At 42.1% G+C, this 15,879-nt stretch overlaps 1 protein-coding gene across 2 annotated transcripts in view; it reads right to left on the reverse strand.

The window, feature by feature from the left end:
* ALK (ALK receptor tyrosine kinase) overlaps positions 1 to 15,879 on the reverse strand; it is a 307,510-nt gene that overhangs the window by 164,510 nt on the left and 127,121 nt on the right. For both annotated transcript variants that reach the window (XM_071423517.1, XM_071423510.1), the window contains exon 4: positions 1,660 to 1,861. In XM_071423517.1, the coding sequence (XP_071279618.1) occupies positions 1,660 to 1,861 (202 nt within the window). The remainder of the gene's footprint in view (positions 1 to 1,659; positions 1,862 to 15,879) is intronic.

Genomic DNA, 15,879 nt, shown 5'->3' on the forward strand with positions numbered 1-15,879 from the left:
CTGGTGGCTCCAACTGGAGTTTTCCAGCACATGGAGTACCAAGGAGTCAGACATACAAACCCATGAAAGCCACAGGCACATCCTTAGCCATCTACACCCCACAGAGACGCTGTTGGGGAGCAAGCTGCACTTCTGGCAAGCATATGGGACAGTCAAGCTATAACCAAAGCCACCTTCTGCAAAAGCACAAACCCTCTTTACTGCAGTGACAATCTCCATCTGCAACACACAGCTGAGTCATCCATGTTATCCCCAGCAGATGGCAAAGGCAGGAGTTTGTTACTGTACTTAAAGCAATCTTTCCCTTCCCTTCTAGGCTCCTTACATTTGGCACTCGCCTGGGCTCCCAGAGAGCTCTGCCCACCCACAGATCCGAGGCACAGCTCCTCCATGCTGAGCATTTCACACACAGCAACATTCCCTGGGAGTGCCAAGGAGCAGAGGCAGTGCCAACGCAGGAGGCACTTTGCACAAAGCATGTTTATTAGCTGTGACACAGAACACAGCATTTGCAAAGAGCTAAGGAAGAAGACAGCTGCTGTGGCTCCTCTAATTACCTCTCCCCAGACATCAACAGCAATTTACAATTTGGATGATGTTGCTGGAACTAAGTATGATCTAGATCCACACACAAGCTCTCCTCCTCACTTTTATAGGCCATGTGTTATATAAGAATTACAACTATTCAAACTGTTTCTATGAGTTAGGTTATCTCCTGCAAGGCTTTTTATTGCACATTCTCCTTTTGCTACTGGAAGGTACAGGATTTGCTATAGACAGTAATCAGATAATTACATCTTGTTACGAGGACAAGCCAGCAGGATTTGCTATTAGGAACTCTCTAATCTATCACATCAAAACAAAGAACATTTGAGATGTTTCATAAAAATTATGCTTCCTAACACATTTCACAACAAAGGTAAGAAATAAAAATTTTAAATAGTCAGTATATAGAGCAGGTAGAACATTAGCCTCACATATATCCAAATTAAATTCCGAGTTACTCTACTCCTACAGCATCTTGAAATATTTACTGTGTTCATCTCCTGCTGTTTTGCTGCTAACAAAAATTTAAAAGAATACACAGGAAGTCTGACAAATTAAAACATCATCAAGATTAATTGCACAAAGAGGATAAAACATTTCAAACAGTTGCACCCTTGAAAGATCAAAAGCTTTCCTCCCCTGCCAGTAGTTCTGAACAGCTTTATGGGCAAAAAAAATCAGAAGTGAAGACAAAACTGAAAATGTATGCAGGCACATGAAACTGCAAAGACTCAGTAGATATTCTAAGCCCAATAGTATACGTGGGTTAAGAAGTAGTAAAAAGCAATCACACAGAGAGAATTAAGCAGAAAATCTTTAACCTGAGGATGAGTACCCACACTCTACCTGTACCTGCAAGCACTGAGAATAAATATGGTGTTGACTTAGAAACTCCATTACCTGGATCCAGAAATTTGCTAATGTTTTGTATAATAAAATAAGCACCAACCTCCACCTTCTACGATATTTTAGACCCATGCCAGACAAGCATCTTGTCAGTGGCATGTCCTGCTCCCCTCAGATGGGCAGCATGCATTTTGTGGCACTATGGCTACACAGTCGAGTGATTTTTCTCAATTCAAGCTGTGAGTCAAACGAGGGGATGAGACTCACCCGTGTTTCTCTGGACTCTCCTCTGACAGGATTTCGCTGCTGCTCTCATCAATGGGATGGACACGAGCAATATATTCTCCACTCTGCTGGTAAAACTTGTACACAGCCACTTGAACCACACATTGATCACTGTTGCTCCTCAGCCAAGGGCTCAGGATGGTGGGGCTCGGCCTCTCTGATGCGTTGAGAAACAGAAAAGAACCTGGAACAGAGGATGCAACAAGAAAGCTTTAACAATTAGAAAAACCCCAAGGCCTCCTAGATTACAGATGAATAATTTCAGTTTTATGTCTCAGCTCATTCTGTGCCCTTCCATACCTCATTTGCCAACTAGTTTGGAAAGCTTGCCCATTTTCTATTAAACCTATTAGGATTAAAGCAACACTTCAAGTCATCTCTGAATGGTCCAAAATAAAAATTATATTTACATTTAACTCCCAGAAGACAAAAGCCCACACAGGTGATTAAGGAGTTTTAGCTTTAGATTCTTGTCTTTAACCCCTCAGGTCTGGTTCAGACCCAAGTATATTAGCATTGGTTCTGCTGGATCCTGATTTACAGCTCTGGTATATTCATATTTATTTAGAATACTTTATACTGTATCTAGTCCTCTCACCCAAATAAAGAACACCAATTCAATAGCTTTTCTTATGCTCTTCTATAAACAGAAGACTGCAGCAGTTTTAAGTCTAATATTAGAGACAGGATAAAGGTCTGACACAGTTTCATTTCTTCAGCAATTCATTCTAATGTATTAATTTTATATGCAGCTAATCCACATTAAACATTTCATTATTATCCACTACATTGACTCCCTTGGCCTAATTCTATTTCAATACAATCTGAGGCTTATCCAGTGGGACAGAGGTAATGTATTTTCATCCCATTGCTGCTCATTTCAGGTGAGTCAAATGACTCCCTTTCGGCAGCTGACTAATTTATCAATTTGTCCACAGAACAAGCACACTGGAGCCTGTAGCTGGCAAATGAAAGGGACCAACCCTCAGAGCAAGAAAAAGCATGATATTCCACAAATTCTAGCAATACTGGTCAGGAAATGAAATCTCATTGTCTTGATTACCTGGAGCGTCCATTAATACAGCCTGTCTGTTAATACTGAAAACATGCAGGTCTCATGAAGAGTAATTTCATTGAGAGAGAAATTAAGGCTCAACAGGGCTGTAATTGAAGCTTATTTTTAAATGTGCATGAATTTAAGCCAGAGCAGAAGCTTGTTTTTGAAAATGCCAAGGTTGCAGCTTCAGAGAAATGATCTCCTACATCACTGAGCATGGCTCATATGATGTCCAGGCTGTCTAAGGAATACTGTTGAGGAGCTACAAATGAATCCTTCTCCTTTTCACCTCAGTGGGTAAGCTCTGGAGCAGGAGGTGCAAAGCAGCCACTCTGGGCTCCTGCAGCAGTTCATGCTCCTTCCATGAGGCATCTGGTGAATAGTCCTTATTTGATTGTCCTCAATTCTCTCCACTGAACTGAGAGTCAAGAGCTCAGATTTTAACAGCTCACAGTCAGGTGCTGGTTTAGAACACAGGAACTGCACTTGTGTTCACAGATGTCCCCTCTGAAAAAGTCTGATTTGGCAAATCATCTCAGGTCACACAAAGGGCAATAACAGAAGGGCTACAAATGAAAACTGGATTCCTATCAAACACTGTTTCCCTCACATACGTACATTTATCATGCACAGCATTTTTTATATATTTGTCAAAAACAGTGTTCTTGACATTTACACCACATTAATGACATCTAAAACTAGAAAACATCTATACTGAAAGAAACATTAAGAAATACATAAAGTACAGCCTGCTCAGATGTCAAGATTTTAAAACAGAGGAGAGCAAAATGCAGTCACAGCTTTTCTTCCTTAATAACAAGATTCCTGTGTCTAAATAATAGTCTTTAATACAGTTGCTAATGGAATTGTTTGATGAATTTAAACAAAGTTTTTGCCATCATTTTTGTTGGTCAATAAAAGGGAAAAAACCCCAACAACACAAAATCCAGCTACATGTATCATCCTTCCCTGTCTCTCCCTTTTGTTGCAAACAAAAGAGAATTAGAGCAGTAAATCTTGTGGCTTTAATTTTACCATCCCCATAAGAACAATGAAATCTCTGACATGAAAGGGAGCAAAGAGATTTCTGCTGGTGGCAGAAAGACACTAAGTGTTGCAATAATTGCTGATGGTAACTTGCCAGGTGCAAGAGCCATTTGCACACCTTACTGCCTTGCAACAGGGAGTCAGATTTTAAAAATAACAAACAAAGGCAGCTCTCATTCCCTCTTTTCTTGCAGCAGTTCTAAATCAAGGGAGCTGCCAAGGATAGTTCCTCTTATGCCCTGACTTGAGGTCAGGTTTGAATCATCAATGAAGTCCAGTAGTAGGCCGGGGTGGCTGCTACAGCAAATTTGTGAGTCACAAATCTCCTTTGTTCTGACTTCTTTATTTCTACTCTCTGTCTGCAGGGCTCACACTGTGCAGTTGCAGCTTATTACTCATCACATGGCCAGTTGTACCTACTGGTGTATATTGCTACAAGGAATACAGCTTTGCCATGGTGGGGTTACCCCAGCACACTCTGCCAGGATGCTGTTCCCAGGAGGACAGAGCTGCTGTGAAGTGGTAATCATTGCAGAAATCATTGCAGAGGGCACAGCTCCACAATGGATTACAGTGTTGGCCTCACCACCAACACAGTCTTGTCAGAAATGTCCTCCCACTGCATACTTTTGGGGAGATCACCTACCTGGGCAAATACTAGAGCTAAAAGAGATTGATTTTTTTATAATATATACATGTTTGTTTTATTTTAAAAGAGGAGGGAATAAACTCAACTTTGTTCTTGCTTTTGAAAGCTCAACTATCTCACAGGTGACTTCATTGTCTGCAGCAGCATTCTCCTTCTGCTCTTACTGCTCTTTTAGTTTGTAAGTGCCAAGCAAGGAACTATCAGAGCATCACTTAGCTCTGGTGTTATGGGAACAGTTTCCCAAGTTGAAATGGAGGTGCTTACTTTAATACCACAGACATTTTCTTATACAGCAGAATTTGGAGATTCTGGGATTAAGCCATGGCACCCACAAAGGAATAATTAATGAAAATGATAAATTCTGAACAGAAATCCCTATGCTTCTCCCTTCCCTCAAAAGCACAACCTCTCAGGCACTGCCTGACACTGTTTCCTGAGGTGCTCCCCCACAGGATCAATATGACCACCATTTCCAGGACCAGCCTAGAGACTGCTCCTTGGACTAAAGGGATCACCTGGAGATCAATTCCACATCCCTGCCAAGGGATACAAGAACATTCTATTTCACAGCAAGAGACTTTCTCAGCAAAACCAGAAGCTACCTGTTCACCTGTATTTCCCCACAGTGGGAATCCATGTGCCATGCTTTGAGATCATTCTGTAGACTGTATGACTCTCAGGTTCTAGCTAGAATTGCCTTGCCATTATTTTCTCCTATCGGCTTGCAGCTCTAATAAGACTCTTGGGATCCCCCTGGGTGAACAGAACAGAAAAAGCACTGCAGCTTCCACCAAACTTCTGCTGCTGCTGCTTAGATACCAGGGGACATTAGCTGAGATGAAAGGTGCCACCATGGTTCAGGCTGCCAGTGTGACATTCTGCTGCTCAGGACTCTGGAGGGTCTGTTCTTTATCACAAAGATCTTCACCAATGAGTCACTGCAGGACTCTTTTGCTACAGGTTTTTAATTGGACCCTAGCTGCACAATGTGATGCTGATATTGAAGAGATGCAGTTAAAATAATGAAATTGTAACTAGATATACACCCACACACCCAGGCACTTAGCACTTCTGGGGTCCTGAGCACATTCATCATTATCACACAGAAGCCAAGGTTTGCAGAGGGAACAGCAGTCAGTATTTTGCTCCCAATATACCCATGTTTGTGTTATATGACAGAAGAGCTACTAGCTGATACTGCTCTGTGGTGTTCCAGAAAGTGCTGGTCTAAATGCAAATACTTTATTTTTCATATTCCCTCTAAACACTCACATACTGTGTGACAAACCTACCAATAATATTCAGCTTCTAATGATAATTTTTCCCTGCCTATTTTAAATAGCTGTAGTCATAAGGCAGTAGTGTTACTCATCCTCATATGTTGTGTCTGATAACATCTCTGGCAACTTGCTGTCACTTCAGACAAACACACATGAAAAGATATTTATGCTTTAAGCACAGTAGATTATTGCGGTTGACATAAAAGGAATATTACAAGACAAATTAATATTTATCCTGCATGAAAAATTGCTGTTGATCCTTTGGAAACTTGTTTACAACATTTTAACATTCATGTCACACAAAGGGAAGGATGGTTTATCAGCTCAGTAGCAAGATGTTTTTGAGGTGATGAAGACAGCTTCAAGTTCTGCTGTTCAGGACTAATGAGGTAACAGATTATATACAAACAAGAAAACTGATGTTAAAGTACTATGCAGGCACAAACACACTGAACAAAGCACCTGTCCAAAAAAGGTTTCAAATGAAGAAATACAAACTGGAAAGCCTACTACTTAAACCCACATCAGCAACAAAGCCCATTCCCACAATCCCTGGCCCAACATTCTTATCCGATATGGATGCACAAACCACTTGAAACTCATGCCAGGGAATGCTGAAGCAACCCTGAGATGCTCTCAACACAGAGCCATTCCTCTGGTAATGCCATTCCTGAAGGTAAACTTGGAGTCCTATTGCAAGCTCTTTGAAAAGCTGGTCATCTGCAGCTACCCAACAGCTTTGAATGCACCCTGCTAACTGCTCATATCCTAAATCCTTCCTGCTCAGTCCTGGGGGAAAAGCATGGACAGAGCCAGGTCAGGTTATTCTGCTCAACAACCTTGTGATGCTCATAGAGGTCAGTGCAACCCCATTGCATCCTTGGACCTTTTTGAGCCAGCAGCCCAGGAAAAATGGGCAGAACCCAAAAAGACAGCAGCCTGAGAAGTCACATTGGGAAATAGGGGTCCTCAGCAAAGTTTTCACCTCATAAAATAGCAAACAGCTCTTCTGGGACAAATACATTGAGGCAATTCTTCAGCTTGCAACTGAGGTCTAGGATTTCCAGCATGTGATGGGGCTGACCTAATGAAGAGCAGCTCTGTGGAGAAGGACCAGGGAGCCTCAGTGGGTGACAAATTGACTGTGAGCCAGCAGTGTGTCCTCACAGCCACGAGGGCCCATGGGATCCTGGAATACATTGGGAAGTGTGGCCAGCAGGGCAATGGAGCTGATCCTGCCCCTCTACTTGGCCCCACCTGCAGTTCTGTGTCCAGTTCTGGGCTTCTTAGTACAAGACAGACACAGAGCTGCTGCAGAGGGTCAACAGAGGCCACAGAGATGGTGAGGGGTTTCTCTCTCTTGTGAGAAGAGACTGCAGGATCTGGGCCTGTTTAATGTGGAGAAGAGAATACTGAGAGGGGATCTCATCAATGCATGTAAATATCCCAGGGTGCCCAGGGGATGGTGCCAGGCTCTGTTCAGTGGTGCCCAGAGGATGAGGAGCAATGTCTGTAAACTGAAACACAAGAAGTTCCTCCTCAGTGTGGGGAGGAATTTCTTTACACTGAGGGTGGCAGAGCCCTGGCACAGCTGCCCAGGGGGGCTGTGGAGTCTCCCTCCCTCCAGACATTCAGAGCCCACCTGGACACGCTCCTGCGTCACCTGCTCCAGGTGACCCTGCCCTGCCAGAGGGGTTGGAATGGATGATTTCCTCAGATCCCTTCCAACCCTAACAATTCTGTGATTCTGTGAAAAGCAAGATTCAAAATACAGCTAGGCTGACTTAATCTGATCACACTTATAAAGCAGCAATTTAACAATCTTTGCAAAACTGATAGATTGTTATTCTGAACATAAACTCCATCTTCCTACTAAAAGGATTTTATTACCTTTCACGTACAAGTTCAATACTCTACCAGATTAAATTAGAGCTGTAAAAACTATTAACAGTCAACGTCTGTTGGGGACTGTACAGTAGAAAAAAATTATTTAAATCGAGTTTTATAGTCTTTAGAGATGCTGACTGGAGAGAACATTTCCACTAGTATCACAAAACATCCCACAGAGCTGGTCTTTGCAGTCTTCATTTCACACTTGACTTTCAAATTAACTATTCAAGCAAAACTCTCGTAGCAGGAGCTCAATAGCTGGCAAAAGCCATGAAAGAACTGGACACTACCTGAGTGACAACATTAAAGAAAAGATTCTGTTATACTTTTTCTGGGCTTATATACACAGATTTTCTAATTGCCTCATCAAGACTCCAAAATGTGCTGAATGCGAAGAATGTGAACGGTCTCCAGTGCTGAGTGCAATGTGACTGCATAAGCACCAGAAGATTTGCAACCTGCTATACTTGCCTTGGACTTAAAATTCATGGAGGTAACAGCCTTTGAATTATTACAAAATTTGGAACTGAACAATTCTTAACCATCTAATTATGGTAATTGGATGATATCTTACCTCTCTGGGAGTCGATCAGAGTTCTGCCATTAGCTGAAATAGAACAGGGATTTCACTTCTAATACCAAGCAGGAGTGTGAGCACGTTTCTCTGAATGATGCAAGAGCAATTCAGAAGCTCTAATGAATTCATACTAACTCTGGTGGGCATGTCATACATTTTACAAATGGACAAGTTAGGGCAGACATTAAACAACTGCAAACAGCATGCAGCCAAGATTGGTATCAGAGCTGAGATCTGGAAGTCAAAACTCTTTGAAATTATCTTCTATTTCAAGTATTTTTCATTTCCTAAGTATAAAGGGGAAGGCCAATAATCCATCAAAGCAAAATAAAGTAAAATTTTGTCCTGTTACTAAGGCATCAAGCAAATCTGATTTGCCCCCTATAAGTTCTTCTAAATTCAATGGCTTCACTCATATAATCTTGTCCCTCAAACAACTAATGTTCACTGCCACCCTTGGGAACTGCAGCAGTGTTATAGAAATGTGATTTGAAGCTAGGAAAGACAGGAGTCCTTCGTTTTCTCACACTCCAGTCCCAGAAATTTCCTTTATTATTTTAACTATTCTCTTGGAGGCAACCTTGAAGCTTACACACAGAGAGAGGAGTCTCCTAGCAGTGACCTCCACACAATTCTTTCACAGATTTCCCCTGTCACTTCCCTATGCTCAGGTGCAGCACGTGAGCTGCAGTCCAAATGAATACCCCCTAAAGATTTATTACTATTTATCAGTTTAAACTCCAATAATCCCTACATAGTCATATGGAAAAACTGGAACTCATCACAGTACTCTTTAGACAGACAAGAATAAAAGATGTTTTTCTCACAAAGCAGTTTAGATCCAGTTTTTCAAAAGGAAAGTCAGATGGAAGAAGAAAACAATTAAAAGCTCCAGGTATTGCCTTCTGTAACAAGAGCTAGAGCCAGATGCTGTTACAGCCCAATTCCTAAATGACTCAGCAACGTTTGCTCCCAGCTAAAAAGCACTGAACTGAAAAAAAGTAGTTAGTTAATTAAAAACTTAAAATTCAATGCTGAAATTAAAATCTTTCCTTGAGAATGACAGAAGAGTCTTTAAATAATTCTGCCTTGCACAGCTGATTAACCAACATGCATCTTCTCTTTTGCTGCTGACAGAGGCCAAGAGCAAGCTGCTTTTGAGACGCCTGTTCTGAGACGAGAGGATGGGAGAATTTTCTGTCATCGTGAGCAAGACAGATCTAAAGGGAAAGCTAAGAGGAAGCTGGTCCTGTCAGTAAAAACAGAGAGGCAGAATGCCTGTTCAGGAGCTCCATGTGGGCAGTAGTTAAGGGGAGGGTGTGAAAGGAAGCCTAGTGCTGTGCCTCTAAGTTGCTGTTTTGCCCTCGAGTGTGCTTATTCCATTACAGTCAGGAGGCTGGAAGCTTAAAAATTAAGTTCAGCAATACTGTGACGCACAAGTACCTGAATAGAAATGTGCCTGGAACAGAATTGCAGCTCAGTGATGTCAGAGACCACGTTAAACAAGTAGTTAGTACTGCAGGTTAGTCCTCTGAAGAACTAGAAAGCCACAAGAGAAGGCACCTAATTAAATCTCTGTGGTGTAGCCCTCCTCCTTCTGCATTCTCTGTCAGGATTAAACTCATCACACAGAAGCTGCCATTATGTGAGCTTTAAGTGCACAGGAGTCATAACTCAGACCATTGGAGAGCTCTGACATTGGTCCACAGATAACATACATAAGATAAATCATAACAAGATGATGCATTTTACGGTCTCATACATTTCAATTTGTTGTTGTCATCATCTTCTCCACGTACATGCATGTACATCCATGCACACAGTGCCAGCAGTCTATTAGCTGGCCAGCTGTCACTGTAAGTAGTGGGAAATGTGATGATCCTATCCAGAGCTTGTTAAATGCCTCATAGCATAAAGCATCTGTCACCAAATCCCTGCTCATCCTAAGGTTCAGCCATCCTTCCTCCATCTCTACTCCACACCACTTCCATCCACCTGCCTGTCAGTAACTCAGGTATCACTCTGCATGCCAGTTTTCTTTGGCAGACCCTTTTGACTTATCTTTTAGCCCTAGAGGTTCCTCATACCTTCTGTGCTTTCCTAAGTCATCCTTGCAAGGATGAAAAGGGAAGAAAGTGCCTTGGCACAGCAGTTAGAGGATGGAAAGAAATGCAGATGGCAGAAACCTTTTGAGGACCCTCTGCTCTCCTGTGAAAGCTGTCCTGGCTGCTGGTTTTCCTTCTGCTCACTCAAAAGCCCCACTTGACATTCACGTGTAAGAAAAAAAGCAAGCTTCACCCACATGCCTGTTGTCAATGAGCAGACAAGTGAGGGGACAATGACCTTTCCCCTAGGTGTGACACAGAGTTAGACTTTCTCTGAATGTTGATGGACATGCTGAAAAATGCTGAGGCAATCAATGACAGAAGAAGATTCCACCAGCTTACACAGTTTCTGTTCCCTGGGCCCTCAATAATTTATTTGTTCACCAATAACACAGTTAAACTTCACATTTAAGATAGCATTTTAGAAATTCAAAAAATTGCAGAAAAATTAAATTATTAAACCTCAGAACGCTAAAGTTCCCTTCTCCAACTTGAAAAATACAATATGAAAGTGAGGGGCTTGCCTCATTATGTGGTAAAATCAGGCATCACACAGAATTAGTAGTCTAAACTGCTCAATTGCCAACAATCTTATTTATGATGGCAACACATATTTGAAAGAGCTAGTTTCATCTGCTTCTTGCTGTTAATTCTTTAATTAAAACTCTACCTAATCTGCCTTTCCTGTGAAATAAAACAGATTCTCTGTTTTATTCCAGAGACAGTGAAGGAGGGACTATGGTTCAGATGAAGGCTACATGTCCCGGTGGGATGAGATCTCAGTAGACTGGACTCAGCTGTCTGCTCTTGGTTCTGGCCTCTCAAAGACCTTCCAGTACAAAGAAGCAAACAGCCTATCCACTGCTGTCACTGTTTTAAAATGGGATCACTGAACCAGAGGAACTGGAAGGTCCTTCCATAGGTCTCCATCCAGTGTCCTGCCCTAAGCAGAACCATCACTGACACAAGAGGAGGGCAGTTACAACTTCACTCAGCCAGCTCTCAAAAGCCTCCAGGCATGGAGATTTGCCAGCCTCTCTGGGCAACCTGTTCCAACACTGCACCCTGCTCCTGGTGAGTCTGTGAAATCCAACCTGGACCTCCCAAATGGGAAGCTGCTGCCACCACCTATTGTATCCTCTGCTATGGTGGAGAAGTATTTGGCTTTACCTTTTCTGTGTCTCTCTGCTGGGTGGTTGTGGCCACCTCCAGCTCACCTCTCCCCAGCCTAAGCCAGCCCAGCTCCCTGCAGCTCTCTGAGGGGGAACATCCTGCAGGCCCTGAACACACCCAGCCCCACTGGGCCCTGCTGGTTTCCCCACATCCCCCTTGGCCTGGGAAGGGGAGCCAAGGCCAGACACAGCAATCCATGTGTGGCCTCACCACCACTGTCCCAGCATAAGTAACTTCTCCCACCTGGACAACCATCCCACCTGGATGTCTCCGTCCTATCTTATTTTGGATGGCTGCCTACCCTATTTGTTATGGGTTGGGTCTTCCACAACCTGCAGGTCTTCTTCAGCAGGACTACTCAAGGCCACCACTTCCCAGCCTGGGGAATGGGATACTGCATCAGCAAATCCTGGTGCAAAAGAAGAGCTTATTACTTCTGATGGCTCCACAAGGCTCCTGTTAAGCCATTCTTCAAATTTACCAAGGCCCCTCTGGAGCAAAATTTTGCCATTCACTGCATCAGCAGAGTCCCCTCTCCTTTCAGTGGAGGATCACCTACAAATTTGACCAGTATCTCATTTTCTAGGTCATGGCTAAGAATACTGAGCACTACCTTCTAGCCCCAGTTCTGACTCTCCCAATCCTTGCTGCCCTTTCCTTGAACCCATGCTATTACATGCTGAGGTCTGTAAAGGCAAAGAAATGCTCTGAAATTCACGTTCCCAGTATCATCTGTCAATAAAATTGCTTTAACATGTACCGAGGAAGACTAATGGATTATTTGGAACACTTCATTCCCCCATGGGCTTAGGAGACTCATTGAAGGCCAGAGCTCTTTACAGAGAGTACCTCAGAAAGTCACTGCACCAGAGTTCAGGAGAATGAGGGAAAGGACAGCTGGCAGCTACAAAGAGACAGACAGTGACAGCAGCACACATGGAAACAAAGAGGAGCTTCAGTCATGTCAACAGTGACCACTGAAGCACAAGTAACTCAAAATGTTTTTGCTACATGACAAACCATAATTTCTGTGTCTTGTCTCCTCAGTTGGCTTTTCTTATTGTGATTGCACTGTGATTCACTTGAAAATTACATTTCTGCTGAGGAAGAGCCATTTTTTCTTTACTTGTTCTGCAAACTGCCTATCACACTTTTGGTCTCTGAATACTGTGAACTGACTGAAATAATAAGGACACTACTTTTTCCAGCAGTGAAAGTGCTGGGAAAAGTCTCCACCCTTCATGCAAGCGAATACCCATGGGGCTTCAATGTTGGTTTCACATGAGTACAAACTGTAGAAGTTCAAGCTCTCAATGCACATTATGGAAGAAAGACTGTACAGCTCTTTTGCTCTAAAAACAAAAAGCATGGCCAATGGCCACAGGGGATCTGCCCACTGAACAGGGCATGCCAATCATCTCACATGTTGCAATCCTACCTTCAGCATGACTTACAAATCAATCCTTTGTCTCAAGAGAGAAATGTTTATCTTAAAAAACAAATTTTGACAGCAAAAGGCCCAACTATAATGGAGGAAGGGTACATGGAAATTTAACTAAACAGGACTAATCATGATACATCACTTTTGATACATGATACATGACTTTACATAACCATGATACATGACTTTTCTTCTTCCAAAAAAGAATACTTAAATGTCTCTGAAATGTCACCACAGAACTAAGCATTTCTACCTCAAAAAACAAAGTGCTACAGAGATTGTCAGGGGAAAGGTGGGTCAAGGTGTATCTGCAAAGATATACAAAGCTCTTGCAACCAACTACATTCACTTTTCTGCCTTACTGAAACTATCTAATGAGAAAAAAATCAACTAGTCAGACTTATCATTCTGCTGGCATCCTGAACAAATTACCTTTAGCTCATTGACATTCTAATTTTCTAGAAACAGGCATAGTTATGCTAGAAAGGTTATGACTTGTGTATTTATCTTCGTTACAATTATTCTATGCTCTTTTCACTTCCATAAGATATAGCATAAATGAGAAATCCCATTTTATTTGGTTTTTGCTAGTTGCAGAATGTAAGAATTACTGTCTTATTAAAACACTATTTCTCTACTCTAGTTTTAGTCTGGAGATAACAGAACAAGGAATGGATGGCAGGGTGAATTGGAAATGGATTGTGGCTCATAACAGGGATTTTACACAGCTTAGAATGACAGTCTTAAGAGTTTAGAAGCTGGTTCTGCCCAACAGAGAAATTGCAGCTGATGGTTTCAGTGAGTCCCCACCACAAAGCCACTACCATTATCAGTACCACAGTGAGCCATCTCAGTGGTAAGCTGGCGTAATGAAACTTTTGTGGTTCCTGCACTGCAGACACATTGTGGATTTTGACCTCAGTGCTGCCTCATTCTATCTGCACTAAGCCCAAATTGCCCTCCAGGGCTTATCCCTGTGGATCAAAGCCCCAATGAATTTTACTGCTGGATAGCAAGTGCAGGAGGTACAGAAGTGATTCAGGAGCCCTGGCATATGAGTGGGGACAGCTTGCCTTAACACAACTATCCTCACCCTCAACTTCCCACCCTGGTGACAGATGACTTTCCTGCTAGTGGAGAACAAGTGGAAACACTTCATTTCACAAAGTGATGCATTATGGTAACTGGTGCAGTATTTTATGCAGCATGGTACAGATAGAATTCAAAAGTAAGCAGAGTGAATTTAAGGTACTTCTGGAAACCACCCATGTTGTTCTTAAATTCACAGTGGTCACTGGTGTTCTACAGGACAGCAAGGAAAGATGCTTAGCCTTAGTTTTAATAAGGCTACTTTTAAAAGCCCATACTGCAAAACATCATAGTAATAAGAGAGGAGAGATCTTACCTGTTATTTTTTATACTTTTAACACCATTCACATAATTTGCCTCCATTTTGCATTTCACCTGCAGGTCACTTTTCTTTTCATGATTGTGCTGCCTTCCTTTCCTAATTGGAGGCATTAGCACAAGGCTGCCAAGTCTTGTGGCAAGGGATGTTATTTAAAACCAGACAAGATTCAGCTTTCTTTGACTTCAAACAAAACCTTATGACCACCTGTCAAATGATCCAAGGTTCAACAGACCCATGTTTTTTTGAAAGCATCACTTGTGGCCTTAAATCAGCCTGGCAGCCTTTTTTTAAGGGTGGAAAATAAACTCCCCTAGGAATAAGCTAGTGGAGGCAGCAGACATGTGAGCTGTAACACAACAGTGAAGAGCAGAGAATTCTTCTATTTCCAATGACATCCAGCCACACAGGATTTACTGCTATGGCTTTTCAATAACCCAAGTCCTACAGAGAGTGAATGTGCTATAGACTGTTATGAAGTGGTTGGCAGAGACTCCATAAAGGTTACAGGAGATACCCAAGCTTCACTGAATAATGCTCCCTCCCTCTTTTCCTTTTAGATAAAAAGAAATATTGCAAGGTCATATGCAGCAGAAATACACTGCTGACAGCACATCACAATGGAGGCTCTAAAAAGCTCACAGGTGTTTGTGCATGTATGTCATACCTGACAGCATGCACTCTCACAGCTCCTGAAGGCAGCATTTTTCATCCCAACTGGCAAGGTTTTAATGGCTTTTCTATTAAACTGATTGTTTTTGTTGGATTTTTGGGGTGTTTTTTTTTATTAAAAAAAAGGGAAAACAACACGTCTTTTCAGTTCATTACAAACATGAACTGCTCCTGAAGGGAACATGGCAGACACTTGTAGACTGAGAAAGATTTCAAACCATTTCCATCTTTGAAGATGAGCTATTCAGGGTATTTAATTTAGTTAAGTCTCACTATGGCTGTAAGCCCTTGTTCTAGATATGGTTGATAGGTTTTTTCCTTTAGGAAAAATGTGCAAAAGGAAGCAAACAGAACTGCTGAAACAGAACAACTGTGTTCTTTTGGCAGCCTTCAACACTGAACAACTACTGAATTTTATTGTTCAGGGGAATCCCGTTTTTCCTATTAAATGTAATCATACACCTACCAACATGAATCTCACATTGGGAGAAAAGATCCAGTAGTCACTTTCAACTTCTGGCATTCTTGTAAGAAAATTAAGTGATTTGGAACTCTGAACAGGAGATGGAGACAGAAGAAAGCTAGTGAGGTGCATGAAATCGGCATCCTCTCTCCAAAGCTATAATTCAGCATTCCAGCATAAACAAATGAGATGTGGAATCTTCAAACTGTGATTTGAGATACTTGATGTTCAAACCTCTGCCAGGAACTAAACACCCTGATATGAAAGCCAAAAATGACAGGCCTGATTTACAGTGACCATCTCTTGCTATGCTTTCTTTATACACTGTTCCCTTCCAAACCAAACACTTACAAACATGTCAGTGAGTTTTCACACCATTTTTCAATTTGCATAGAAAGTAGAACTGAAGTCAGTACAAGCATAGTGACTGGACTCATACT

This window comes from Agelaius tricolor, unplaced genomic scaffold, assembly GCF_023055355.1.
Source record: "Agelaius tricolor isolate 1412-34295 unplaced genomic scaffold, bAgeTri1.0.p SCAF_1, whole genome shotgun sequence".
Taxonomy (NCBI): Eukaryota; Metazoa; Chordata; class Aves; order Passeriformes; family Icteridae; genus Agelaius; species Agelaius tricolor.